Here is a 13,224-nt window from a genome sequence, read left to right as displayed (position 1 = left end):
GGAGACATGTGGCGGGACTACCTGCAAATGCCCAGGCTGCGGGCTCCTGCCTCTCCTCCGGCTCCCCCATACGTTAAGATTTCCTGACCAAGAGTTGGCGGCGGGGCTCGCCTTATATGGGTTGCCGTTGGTTGGGCGTAGCCGTAACCCTGCCCTACTTTGGAAGGTTCCAGAATGGGGGGGGGGCGAATGTTCTGTTTGACTTTCATTTTCTACAGTTTATCGTTATTATTCCTTGTTTGTTATGTTAAATTAAAAGTTCAAGTTTATTAATGGTCTACGGATTTTGTCTTACCATTTCTTTCTTTCCAGGTTGCTTTTATGCTAAGTTTCTGCTAACAGAGGTTGAGTAACACGGAAACACGTGTAGAGGGATGACGCAGATTTGTACATTACATACACACGAACTCAGACGGGGGACAGTACAAGTACGACATACAAAGACCCAAGACAAATATAAAAACAGTTATTGGTCATAATTATCTCTTTCCGTCTGCGAATTTTAAACGAGGCTGGGTTCCCGTCTTGACATTGCCCGACCTAGGAGAACTTGATCATGCCGCTGAGATTTTCCTGGCGAAATCTGTGCCATCGGGCATAATCAAACGTGGTGGTTCTGTCTGGTCTGTCTATGTAAGTCGGGTTCTTCTCTGTCTCGCGCCTTTTCTCGTACTGTCGGTCTGTCGTTCTTGTCGGCCCTTTGCCTTTACTCACGCTCAGTAGAGTCGGGCATTGGGCTTTCCAGTGTCCGACATACCTACAAAAAGCGCATTGGTCTGACCCTAAGTCTGGTCGTCCTTTGTATAGTGTCGGGGGATAAGTTGTGGGTAGCGGTGTCCTGGGGTTGTCCTGTCGGTATATTTCCCTACTTGGTTTATCCTCGTCTTTTCTCTGTCGTTTCGTAGCCTCTCTGCGCCACATACCGAGACTGTCGAGCATGATTGGCGTCGTCTTATTATTTCGAAGGGCTATTTCTAACGTTTCTATTTTATCAAGGTCAAAGGATCCTGCTAGTGGCCACTGTTTGTCTTGGCTATCTTCGGTATACCTGTGCCATAATTTTTTATAAGCTATGGTGACTAACCCATAGTTTATGAACATGTCCTTATTAGGGGTGCCTTCTAGTGGAGCCATATGGTCCACCTCTAACACCCGGTCCGGGCTAAACAGGCTATTTATCAATGGGGAGAAGACAGACATGACGGCTCGTTACGAGGGACTAAAAAGTCAGCACTGCCCATCTTATCACTAGGTGCAAAGACTAGACAGAATATTTCTATTCTACGTTGTTTGCAGGTAGTGAATACCTCATGGATCAAAAAACCAAAAGACCAACAAAATAACAATGGGGAGAATGAGTAGGACCGCAAAGATCTGCGTTACCTACCCTTTTCACTATCTGCAAACAGGGTGGTCTCTTCCCTGCTTGCAGACAGAGAATCTCCAGGAAACAATAGTTTGTGAACAACAGTTCAGTTTCAAGCAATTATTGAGTGAGGGAGAAAAAGAACAAGCACGGCTGCTACCCTACCTATCCTCCACTGCTTGCAAAGGGAGAGAGAGCCTGTTGTTTCTCCGTTTGCAGACAGTGAATCTCTAAATAAAAATAAACAAAAGCAATACTAGTATTTTGAACAATCAAGCAATCAAAACAAATTCTTTCGCAACTTGTCGTGGCAACACGACCTTACCCGGACCATGTGGACAGTTTCTTGTCTTCCGAATCCAGCGCCCGATCGTCCTCTTTTTCTCTTATTTCTCACGGCACTCCTGATGGTTCCCAGTCAGGACCGTAGATCACTCGAGAGAGGTCTGTTCGGAACTAGTGAAGTTCGGATGATCGGCTGCCAGACGAGGGTCTATTGGGCAAGAGCTCTCCCGATCGTTGCAGTCGTTCACTCTGTCGTCGGGACCTCTCCCACTGGATCCACGAGTCGCTGATGGGCCCCACGCTTGGGACGCCAATTGTAAAAAGTTCAATCGGGTCGGGGACAATCGATATTTGCCCGGCGGTATTGCCTCTGTGACCCTCTAGTTATTTAAATCAATGAAGAGGCAGGCGCTGGAGACTGGAAAGCAGGAAACAAGGTTTTTTATTCTCTCCGGAGGAGAACACAACGAAACGGACAGAAGGTATCGTTCTGAGGTGCTCTAACTTACGTTTGAGGCCTGGCCCCTTATATACAGTGTTTATGGTTTTTATTACAGTTTACATACATGTGACAAAGCTTTGATATACGGAAAGACATACCCGGAATCCCCCTTTGGGGCCCGTTCCCACACACATTTACAGTTGAAGTCCCCACCCTAGTCACAACAGGTGATGAGCATCGCGCAGCTGGATAATCCGCCGATTCACGGAATGTGGGGAGTTTGATCGGATCTCATGGGGTGGGGGCTTTGATCAACCCGGGGATTCTTTGATGGGGGAAGCTTTCTATTGTACGGGGAGGGGCAAGGATGGTATCGGCAGAGCTGGGTGTCGGCTTGGGAACGGGGAGGACAAAACGGGCACACGGGGAAAAAGGGGTTTGCATCTAAGGGCCGGAGATCATGAAAGGAAAGCAGGGAGGCGTCGCGCTGGGAACAGGATGAGGGCCTGGGGCAGAGCAGCGCCGGAGAGGGGTTTATGACTCAGGGCAGGTGCAAGCAGGGGGTGGTCAGCGTGCGGGCTTAGCGAAGGCAAAGGGCTATGTCAGGGGCCAGCGGCATGCAAAAGGGTTTGTTCTGATCGGGGCATCTTAAAATGGCGGGCGCGCACGACAAAAGTGTGGCATCAGGGAAGAGGCAAGATGGCGCAGATAATGTTCACCAAAACGCACTAATTTTCCACAGTCTGGGCTTATTTCCTCTAACATTAGGGAGATTTCCGTGGAGTGTTTGTGGAGTGAGCGGCAGTTGAGCAGAAGCATAGAGTATGTTGTGGGTTTCATTGACAGATGAAGTGCAAAATGAAAGCCACAATGGTTGCAGACAGGATGTTTTATAGATGGGTCCCATGCGTGTAGGCAGGGTGGCTCAGCTGCCCGGTTTAGTAGACGAAGGGATTGGGAATTGTAGGTGATGATTTGGCTTGATGATTGAGCAGGGGGAATGGCCCTTGGCCTCGGTCGGTCGCGGATGGGCGCAGACGGGCTTACCTTTGGCGCGCCTTCGGCACGCCAACGTCGCGCCCGCTGAGCGTCCGGAATATACACATGATTTATACTATCGTTAGTTGGCGACCAGGGGGGCGTGGCCTCAGAAAGGGGCATGGCCTCCGGGCTTGGCCTGATGGCGCCAAGGAGTGTTGGGTTGTGTTGCCGCGTCAGCGCTAGATCCGCTGCCTTGGACAACTCGTTGCCAGTGAGGGTGAGTAGTTAAAAACACAAGTATCAAGTGACAATAAGTAATTTTAAAATTTAGCTCGCTCCCGGCTTCCACCTCAAGAGCTCAACACAATGCTTTACCAGGCGCCCTAAATCGGCGTCTATAAGTAGTGGTCGGCGGGGGGCGTGGCCTCAGAAAGGGGCGTGGCCTCTGGGCATGGCGTGATGGCGCCAAGGAGTGTTGGGTTGTGTTGCTGCGTCAGCGCTAGATCCGCTGCCTAGGACAACTCGTTGCCAGTGAGGGTGAGTAGTTAAAAACACAAGTATCAAGTGACAATAAGTAATTTTAAAATTTAGCTCGCTCCCGGCTTCCGCCTCAAGAGCTCAACACAATGCTTTACCAGGCGCCCTAAATCGGCGTCTATAAGTAGTGGTCGGCGGGGGGCGTGGCCTCAGAAAGAGGCGTGGCCTCCGGGCTTGGCGTGATGGCGCCAAGGAGTGTTGGGTTGTGTTGCCGCTTCAGCGCTAGATCCGCTGCCTTGGACAACTCGTTGCCAGTGAGGGTGAGTAGTTAAAAACACAAGTATCAAGTGACAATAAGTAATTTTAAAATTTAGCTCGCTCCCGGCTTCCGCCTCAAGAGCTCAACACAATGCTTTACCAGGCGCCCTAAATCGGTGTCTATAAGTAGTGGTCGGCGGGGTGTGTGGCCTCAGAAAGGGGCGTGGCCTCTGGGCTTGGTGTGATGGCGCCAAGGAGTGTTGGGTTGTGTTGCCGCGTCAGCGCTAGATCCGCTGCCTTGGACAACTCGTTGCCAGTGAGGGTGAGTAGTTAAAAACACAAGCATCAAGTGACAATAAGTAATTTTAAAATTTAGCTCGCTCCCGGCTTCCGCCTCAAGAGCTCAACACAATGCTTTACCAGGCGCCCTAAATCGGCGTCTATAAGTAGTGGTCGGCGGGGGGCGTGGCCTCAGAAAGGGGCGTGGCCTCCGGGCTTGGCGTGATGGCGCCAAGGAGTGTTGGGTTGTGTTGCCGCGTCAGCGCTAGATCCGCTGCCTTGGACAACTCGTTGCCAGTGAGGGTGAGTAGTTAAAAACACAAGTATCAAGTGACAATAAGTAATTTTAAAATTTAGCTCGCTCCCGGCTTCCGCCTCAAGAGCTCAACACAATGCTTTATATTAATGATGACATCAAAACACTCCAAGAATAAGATAAAAAGCGCCACTAAACACCCTTTCCTAAAGCTTTCCTTGTAGATCCATGTACAAACCAAAGCGTTAGCAGAAAAGAAACTGCCCTACATGTTTTCCTTCAAATTCCTTAAGTGTTGATAGCTAACATTACTGAAAGAAGTAAACATGCCGAAAAGTATGTACGCCCAAGATGGCTCCAGAGACGTAATAGTCTGCTTACAACTAAATCCACCAGAACACTCACAGTCAATCCCTCAGCTAAAGAAATGGTAATGATCCTGGGCACTGGAAGCAGCCTGGCAGCCTTCGAAGGATACTTCCACTCACACATGAGAGCCAATCATGGGATACCGGCTTTGTGTAATCATGTAGTAACTCCCCCACTGTTGCACACTAAACACCTGAGACTAACCACAATCCTCCTGTTTCACCCCTTGCTCACTGTGCAATGGGTTGATAAACAACAGTCAAGTTACATCATTGCTTCTACCATAACACTCTGTAACATTTCCGCTTTGAAGTCTTATCTCCAAGAGATACAGATTCAGTGCACCAAAGAGTTTATAGAACTGTTTTTAACTACCTAAGGAATAACATTGATCAATGAGTTTTGTTTACCCCACCATATGACCACCCAATACCATGTTTGAGTTCAGCTCGCATAAAAACCAGCTCCTGCATAGAAATGAGACACATTAACACTAACGTGGCCCAAAGGTATGTCTTTGACATTCTCCATTTATTAGCTTTAAACAATTGTCACATAGTTGGGCTCTTTAAAACAAGGCTCAGGATAGCTGACCCACCATCCGTGACGACCTCCTTCCTGCTAGACTTAAAATCATCCGTAAGAATAGGGAGGTAAGATGGGTACCTTTACTCCATGCTGTTAATCAAATCTGTATGGAACTTCCCAATACCAGATGCTTATCTTTAGACTGTGCAACAGCCTGCTGCACAACCAACCTGAACATTAAATGTATCACAGTAGTGATCTACTGGTCTCCAGGACACAGTCCTTCCTTCTCAGATGCAGGTATCTTAGATGCTTTGATTTATTTTGGCCATGTTTCACATCTCCTCTTTGGTGATAAGGAGGAACACAATGAAATTTGATGGAAGCAGAGAAACACGTAATGTGCGGGGAGGGGGGAGGTTCTAAGTTGCTCGATATGGCAATCATATTTTGATGAATTTTGAATCAAAGAATATCATATGATTACTACATTTTTGCTGGGTTGTGCAGGTACTTAGGGGTTTTGATTTGTATATCTCCAACATCTACCAAAAGGTGCCTAGGGGTGACTGCATGGTAGTCCACAGGCACTTCGGATTTATAAGTCAGTTTCCATTCTTTTTTGCCAGAATACCAAAGAACACCCGAGAAAGAGAAAATACTAAACTGCAGGGGTTCTACCCCTCACTTGGACATTCCTGGCATTGGGTACTGCTATACTACCTCACTCATGCAAAATTGTCAACACTTACCACTCCAAGAGAATTGTGCAGTTCCTTGTAATTGGATCTTAAATCCACAAGCACCCATGTAAAAACAGAGAGCTGGCATCCCCTATGCCCCATCCTTGTATGCTGTTGAGTGTGGGCTGTGTGGTATGCATTTCTGCTCTCAGAGAGTGTTGCTCACTGATAGGATAAATGTATGTTTCATTAAACTTGTTGCTCATCTTCCTTGTCTGCCTTAACCTATGATGTTCTGCTTAGCATCTGCGGTAGCATTTAATTAAACCATATCTGTTCTCCAACAGACCTTGCGGCCCATATTCATAATGGTTGGAAAACTTTACTGTGTCTTCTCGTGCTTCAATGATTCCGTTTAAAAAGAATACATTAGAAAAACACTGCCATCCATGCGTTCCCTTAATCGTGTTTGAGCTATGAAAAACGAATCGAACTGTACAACATTTTCCAAAGAGAAGATTCCATGAATCAGTGGCAAAATAAGCCTATTCACATGCAGAGCTCTGTGAATTAGGACACAGAAGGTAAGTGTGATCAACATCTAGGAACTCAGAGCACAACTCTAGTCGAACATTTCCGATTCAAGTGGATCTCCACAAATGTTTATAAAGGGCTCAGAAAATAAGGTTTACTTTTGATCGACAAATATGTGTATCACCAAATCATTTTTCAACCACCACCAATTCCCATCCACTACTACCTGGTTTCCTTGCTGAGTCTGCGGGGTATGCCCAGAGGTGGGGACCTGTCTCTCTAAGACACAAGCTGTAGCTACCCTGCGAGGACCAAGAAGAGGAATGCCATTGGGGTGCCTGGGTTTCTTTTCAGAGATGAACTGGCTGGGCTTTTAAGGTCTTGCTGTCTTTGTAAACCACTGCTTTGCTTACCATTAACCAACTTCTGTAAAATCAAAGACGAATTATAAATGATGGAATGGAATGCTACTGTGAAAGTATATATAGAATGTTGTTCCATCTGTGTTCCGGTAGAGAGGTGATGATTTGTCATGCTACAACATGAAGACCTTGGTGTTATGGATCCTGCCATCCTGAACACCACTTCCTGTTGATACCATGGACATGCAGTGGGGAAGACGAAATTACACTTGGCTCTAGGGCAGTGTAGCAGCAGCATGGTGAGAGCAAGCCCTATAGATGTCATCGAGCAATAATACCCAGTGCTACTCTATGAAGGGATAATAACATGTGATATTTGTGCTATTATTTTCCTGCTATGCAATCTCTTTATAAGGATTCAACACAATCTTACGCAAATAAGACAGCTTATCTAAAAGATTTGTTTACACTGCTGCTGGCGTACCAAATGGATTTTTGAATGAACAAGGGTCCTTTATGGGAAGACTGTGGAGAATCAAATATACATAGAGATACAACGAGGTCTACGAATGGTATCCAAATGGAATAATCATAATTATTTCTTAATGCAGAATACATTAAATTGCAGTGGGAAGACGAGTACAAGGAATGTCACTTAAAGCTTCCAAACTCACGCATATCTATGTGACAAAAATAAAAACACAATGGTTAGGTCAAAAACTGCAAGTACCACTACTCATACATACGAATGAACAGTTATAGCAATTGAGTTAATGTATCATACTCGACGACGTTTCGAGTGGCTTGATTTCCTTTCACTCCGTTCATCACAAGCTTGTAATACAAGCGCTACACTGAGATATGTTAGTTTAGTTTCATTTGCAAAGCCCACTGAAACCTACCAGCCATGACTACACATGTAAAAGTATGTTTCCATGTAAACTTGTAGGTCCCACAGTGGTTGCCACCCCCACTCTTAAGGACTTGTTATATCAAGTCATGTTTTATGTAAATTTCAAAACAAGCTTACTTATTGCAGGGCAACAGACAAACATCGGGAAGGATACAAAGTTATGATGCTGCAGGAAGCTTGCTTGCAACAAGCATTGGCAAAGCCAGTGGATCTCACTTGTGGAACCTATTGACTTTGCCTATGCCTTTTGGTGATGTTTTCCCGCATTAGCAAGATGATCTGGAGCATGGCCAAAAGAAAAAAAGAAGTTGAGAGCAAAAAAACACAATGTGCTGATGTGCTGCAGCAGCCGCATCATTTCATAGTTACGCATACATGATGATGTGTGCTCACAGATGCGTTGCTACATATGTCTACACCAAATCAGCGGTGGGTGGACAAATGTGTACATTGGATAGGTAAATTATAAAATGTAAAACAGAAGTTAAGGCAGCAGCTGAAATCAATTTACTGCCTTGTCCTCCCCCAAAAAACATATTGGAGGCAATGGTGTAGAGAGGGTGGGGAAGCAACAAGAAGTGGGCTTGGGAGGGGAAAAGCTTCACATAAGGGAGAGCAGCACGGGGTGAGAGAGAAGCAAACAAGAAAGAAAGCAGCATGGAGCATGGGAAAGGAAAGGGTAGGAGAGTAGACACGACACAGAGCTTGCAACAGGAGGGAGACAGCAACACCGAATGAATGCCAGATATCTGGTGGATGGGAGAAGCACACGAGTGAGAGAGCTGGAAAATATATGAACTCTCATGTACTCTCATGGACAGCCTGAGAGAGAAAAAGAAGTTACCTAAAAGTGAGCAGTAGAAGGATATAAGTCAACCAAGAATAGTAAAATGGTAGTGCTTCAGGCAAGGGTCAAAAACACTATGGACAAGAAAAACCACTGGTCAAGAAGCAGGCAAATGAGAGTGACAATAAATACAACCAATGTGAAACAATGGGCGGAATGCAGGCCCACAGTAAGTTCTTGGTAGTCCCACACTAGATCTTTTTCAGCTAGACAGTGCTAGGTGAGACCTAGAAAAGCACTCTTTGAAAAAGAAATACACATGGTGTTCTGTATCACAGTCTACATAAATCAATGACACCTTGCATAATGTGAAGCCATTTACAATCTGTGTCCTGTCTTCAGCTAGATTAGAGTTTTAGGCAAGAGTACTTTACAGTAACAGTTCTTACCCTTTTGAATTCTGTGGACCTCCACTGAATCACTACTGGAAGCTGGTGAGCTCAGCCTAAACAATTGTTTTTTTAACACTTTTTATTGTGTTTATTATATACTAACACAAACAACAAAAACATCAAGCCCAAGCCATGAGGGCCACAGTGCACGTATCGAGCAATGCAGAGAATATACACAGCAATAAAGATGATAGCTGTCACTTACACCATATCACGACCACATAGTATGGTAGAGAATAACAAGAGCCTTAAAAATCAATTTCTATGATGTGAACTGTATACAAAAATACAGAAAATACAGAAAAATATATATGTGTGTCTTTCTATATTTTCAGAATTTTTGTATACAGTTTTGAAGTTCACATCATAGAAATTGTTGTTTAGGCTAAATTCACCTAACAAATACATGTAGCATACATATAACAAATACAGAAATATAGTATTTAATTCCCAAAAAAGTTCTAGCATATCTCTTTGTCATTATGTTCCTAATCTAATAAAAAAAAGTCTGAGACTTCAGTTGTACTTGTTCAGCATGGGCGGCTAAGATGCTAGCTGCTGTACCAAAGAAGGTTGGCCCTAGGAAATAGCAGGGCAAATCCATCTTCACCAACATAATATGTAGGTAGAATAAGGTGAATAATATGACAAATTTCTCAACATTTTACTGCTAATATAAAAAAAAGTGGAAAAAACGCATTTTCCCCTTTTCTTCAAATGAGATAGTTGGTTATGTATTGGATGCAAATCGGTCTCTTCCATCTGTAATTAGATATGCATTGAAATACAATCACGAACAATGCAAAATCAGTTTGCTCTCTTAGGTTTCTTTAACAAATTATTCATGGACTTGGATTTCTTTGTTAAAATCTACATTACATATTTAAAATGAAGTATAAACATATGCTTTACTCAGGTTTTTACAATCCGTTTCCTCTACTTTACTCCTGGGGTACTAATGTTCTGTTAATTGGACAGGTGTAAAATGTGGTAGACCATCCCACATTACATAAACAGCATAGATTATGCAAATGGGCCCACTGTATTTTTTGCACCTGTGCCCTGTGTGTGATTTGGCCTCAGGAGTACTGAGATACTTTGATGTTCATATAAATGTCTGGTATATTCTCATAGATGTGGGTATTTTACTTAGCCAGTGAGCTATTGTTTTCTTTATGTTTGGAAAAAAATGTTAACATGAGTTGGAGGTATTTGACTGTCGTTTATTGTTTGTAGAAGAGGAAACCAGTGTCGCAGTCCCTGAGAAAAAACCTGCACCACCCAAGCAGAGTCAAGATACCGCGAGCAGCGCCACGCCAGGTAGGAGGACCATACACCCTGCTTTGCCATGAGTCTTCCATTCACCATTGTATTGATATCTTTATAGTGCTTACCATTCCCCTCAGAAGGCCTAAAGCGCTTTCTGGATGCTCTGATCGCAATATTTATGTAGTGCTTCATACCCTGCCGAGCTCTTTGGGCGCTACAATCAGTAACGCATTCCTGGGAGTCCTTTGGGGGGAATATTGATGAAGGGGTGTTGTTTGTAGCCTGAATGGCACATGTTGGGTGAAGTTTGAAAGGCGATGTCTCCAATGATGGGGTCTCTATCCCCCCTGGGTGGACTCATGTCTCCCCACTCTTTAGCTGTCTAGTTTACGTCTCAGAGTTGTCATGCTTGAGCCTCACACTTAGCTCTATTTAGGACGCGCAAAAACCACTTGAGAAGGATTTATAAAGTCAGCCAATTTATACAAGGTATTCCTTCCAGAATTACTTGGTAATGACTCAATTAGCTTTCATTTCTGCACAAAGGAGATTTAGGCGCATAAATTAGCCTCTCATCATTGAGGAAGTGTCAGGGCTAAAGGACAGTTTATGGATACAACATGCAGCCGCTGTCACAACTCCGCGAATGTAATATAGACATCTGTGTATACTTTGTGCTTCAGCAGAACAGACGTGTGCCATTCAGGCGCTGACAGGGGACAACAGGCCGCTCAGGGGACCGGCAGCGCCGACGTCTCTGAAAAGGTCAACTTGACACAAGCTCTGACGATCGACCCGCGGCTCTGTCTACTTTGATAAAAATCAGATAAACTTAAGACTGCTAATTGATCCGCGGCCTGTTTAAATGTTGGCCATGCATATCTTCGGTGCATACGATTACCGCCGAAAGCAAATGAGGCGGTGGCAGAAATGCCAGCGCCCGGTGACAGCCACATACCTTTGGGAAGAGGACATCACCAGCGCTTGGAGGGTGATCCTCTTGGCGCTGTAGGTGGGCAAGGGGCGGTGGTGCGGATTAGGACCCTCATTTCCAGGATAGTACCGGGTGCAAAAACTGCCTATGGGTGATGCCCTTACCCCATGGTAATGATATTTCCCTGTGCAGTTTTGGCACCACTTTAATGTTCCTGATCACAGAATGGGGACTAACATGCTGCAGAAGTGCGAGAGAGACACTGCATTTCTAGGGCACACACAGCCTTGGGGGGAGCCGAGCCAGGGATCTGGCTTGGCTCTAACAGCCAAAGCATGAATCGAGCCATCAAAAGAAGTAAAACAGGCAACAAGTGCCATGGTATATGTGATAAAGGCTTTAAAATGAAAAACATGTATTTTCAGTGTCTCGATTAAGTACATATAATAAGTCACTAAACTGAGTGAAGTTTATTGACAGTATTTTTTTTAAGTGTGAAACATTCTCAAACTGGATGGTTGTGAAAAAGGAGCGTTAGTGAAGTAAAGCGATGGACTGTGGATTGCGCAATTGTGTCAAGTGGGAAAGCAGGGATTTGAGTACAGATTTGCATATTGTGCTGCTTATAGACTGTATGGCTACATCCTTCTGTCTTCTGTTTGCCACCGAAGGTCATTCCTTTGTGTTATTCAATTCGTGTTAGTATATGAAGTTCCATAAATACACTTAGAAAATCTTAAATCAAACTGACTCTATGTACACATATATGCATGTGTGCTTTCTCTTTGGAATGTTTCCACAAGCATTGAAGATCAAACATAGTGGCAGAACATGCCTGTATAAAAGCATGCTGCACTTTGCAGGAACTTGCAGATGTCTACTTGAACAGCTGTAACATAAGGCTCCCAGACCCCTTGGTGTTTTTTTTCTTAATTCTTAAAATTCTTAATTCTTTAAATGCGGTGTTGATACTTTTTTTTCTCAAGTTAGCTGAGCCAGCAGTAATATTAACATAACATTTCATCTCGTGGCTTCCCTTGGTCTACTGGCTTGCCTGGCTTGGCACAGGGACATTTCGTGAGAGCCTCAACACCACAATGGCCAAAATTAAAAATTTAACAAAACAAAGAGGTCATTGACTCTTCAATGGGCCTTTTGATGATGTCCAGCATAGCTTCAGAGAGACATGTTTTATCTGCCACTGTTTAATCTTCAGTTTACACTTTAAAATCTGGGAGAGATATGGTCCACTGTGCCCGCCTCCCCCCGCTCCTAAATATCAGGCAGTGGTATAAGTTCTCCGTGTCCTCCATGGATCTTACACCCATGATGCTGCACCGTTTTGTCCAACGAGTACACTATAACTGAGGGAACTTCTGAGGCAAAACCCTAAGATCGAGCACAATTTGTTCACAACCCATAATGTTCACATCAAGTGCAAACACATTATCTTTATGAGTTGAACATTACCTACTACTAAAATTAAGGTTTGTAACTGAAACATGCGCACAAGAGGTGATACGGTCAGTGTGTTATGGCTGCCGCGCATTCCTAGCAGACACAAAAAACAAGGCCTATCACCTCTTCAAGGATAAGGCTCCTTTGATAAGCCAGCTATTAGCTGACAGGAACTTTAGACAAGATTTGCTTGCTAGCCGCACTCTACACCTATCTTAGAAAAGGGTCAGCTGAGGCAAGGTCTGCCCTATCTGAGCTGTATCCTGTGAGGAAGTGTAGACCGGCTCAGATACATCACTCCTACTGTGCTGTCAAGTAAGGGGTGGACAGGCAGAGTGTGCACAGGAAGTGGCTTTCCAAAGCTTTCCACATTGTGGCTAGAGGACAGGAAACAGATGACTTGCTGTGAAGACAACACAGGAAACCCGGAGCAGGTTGCTTCAAGATTTTTGGTGGGCCTGTCTCACATGGGAAGTCGGGACCGGTTCATAAGATGTCAGCTCGGCCTGTGTTGTGGTTCAAAAACAGGGTTGCGCTGGTGAACATAATTACATATTTTTTAGGAAAGGATGCTGAACGTGTGTGTGCTGC

General features: G+C 44.6%; 1 protein-coding gene across 1 annotated transcript in view; it reads left to right on the top strand.

Annotated features, from left to right (window-relative positions):
- SKAP2 (src kinase associated phosphoprotein 2) overlaps positions 1-13,224 on the top strand; it is a 501,186-nt gene that overhangs the window by 386,052 nt on the left and 101,910 nt on the right. The window contains exon 10 of the mRNA XM_078663472.1: positions 10,209-10,292. Within this exon, the coding sequence (XP_078519598.1) occupies positions 10,209-10,292 (84 nt within the window). The remainder of the gene's footprint in view (positions 1-10,208; positions 10,293-13,224) is intronic.

The sequence above is a fragment of the Lissotriton helveticus genome, chromosome 10, assembly GCF_964261635.1.
Source record: "Lissotriton helveticus chromosome 10, aLisHel1.1, whole genome shotgun sequence".
Taxonomy (NCBI): Eukaryota; Metazoa; Chordata; class Amphibia; order Caudata; family Salamandridae; genus Lissotriton; species Lissotriton helveticus.
The sequence above is the reverse complement of the archived record's forward strand: the minus strand, read 5'-3'. Positions and strand labels throughout refer to the sequence as shown.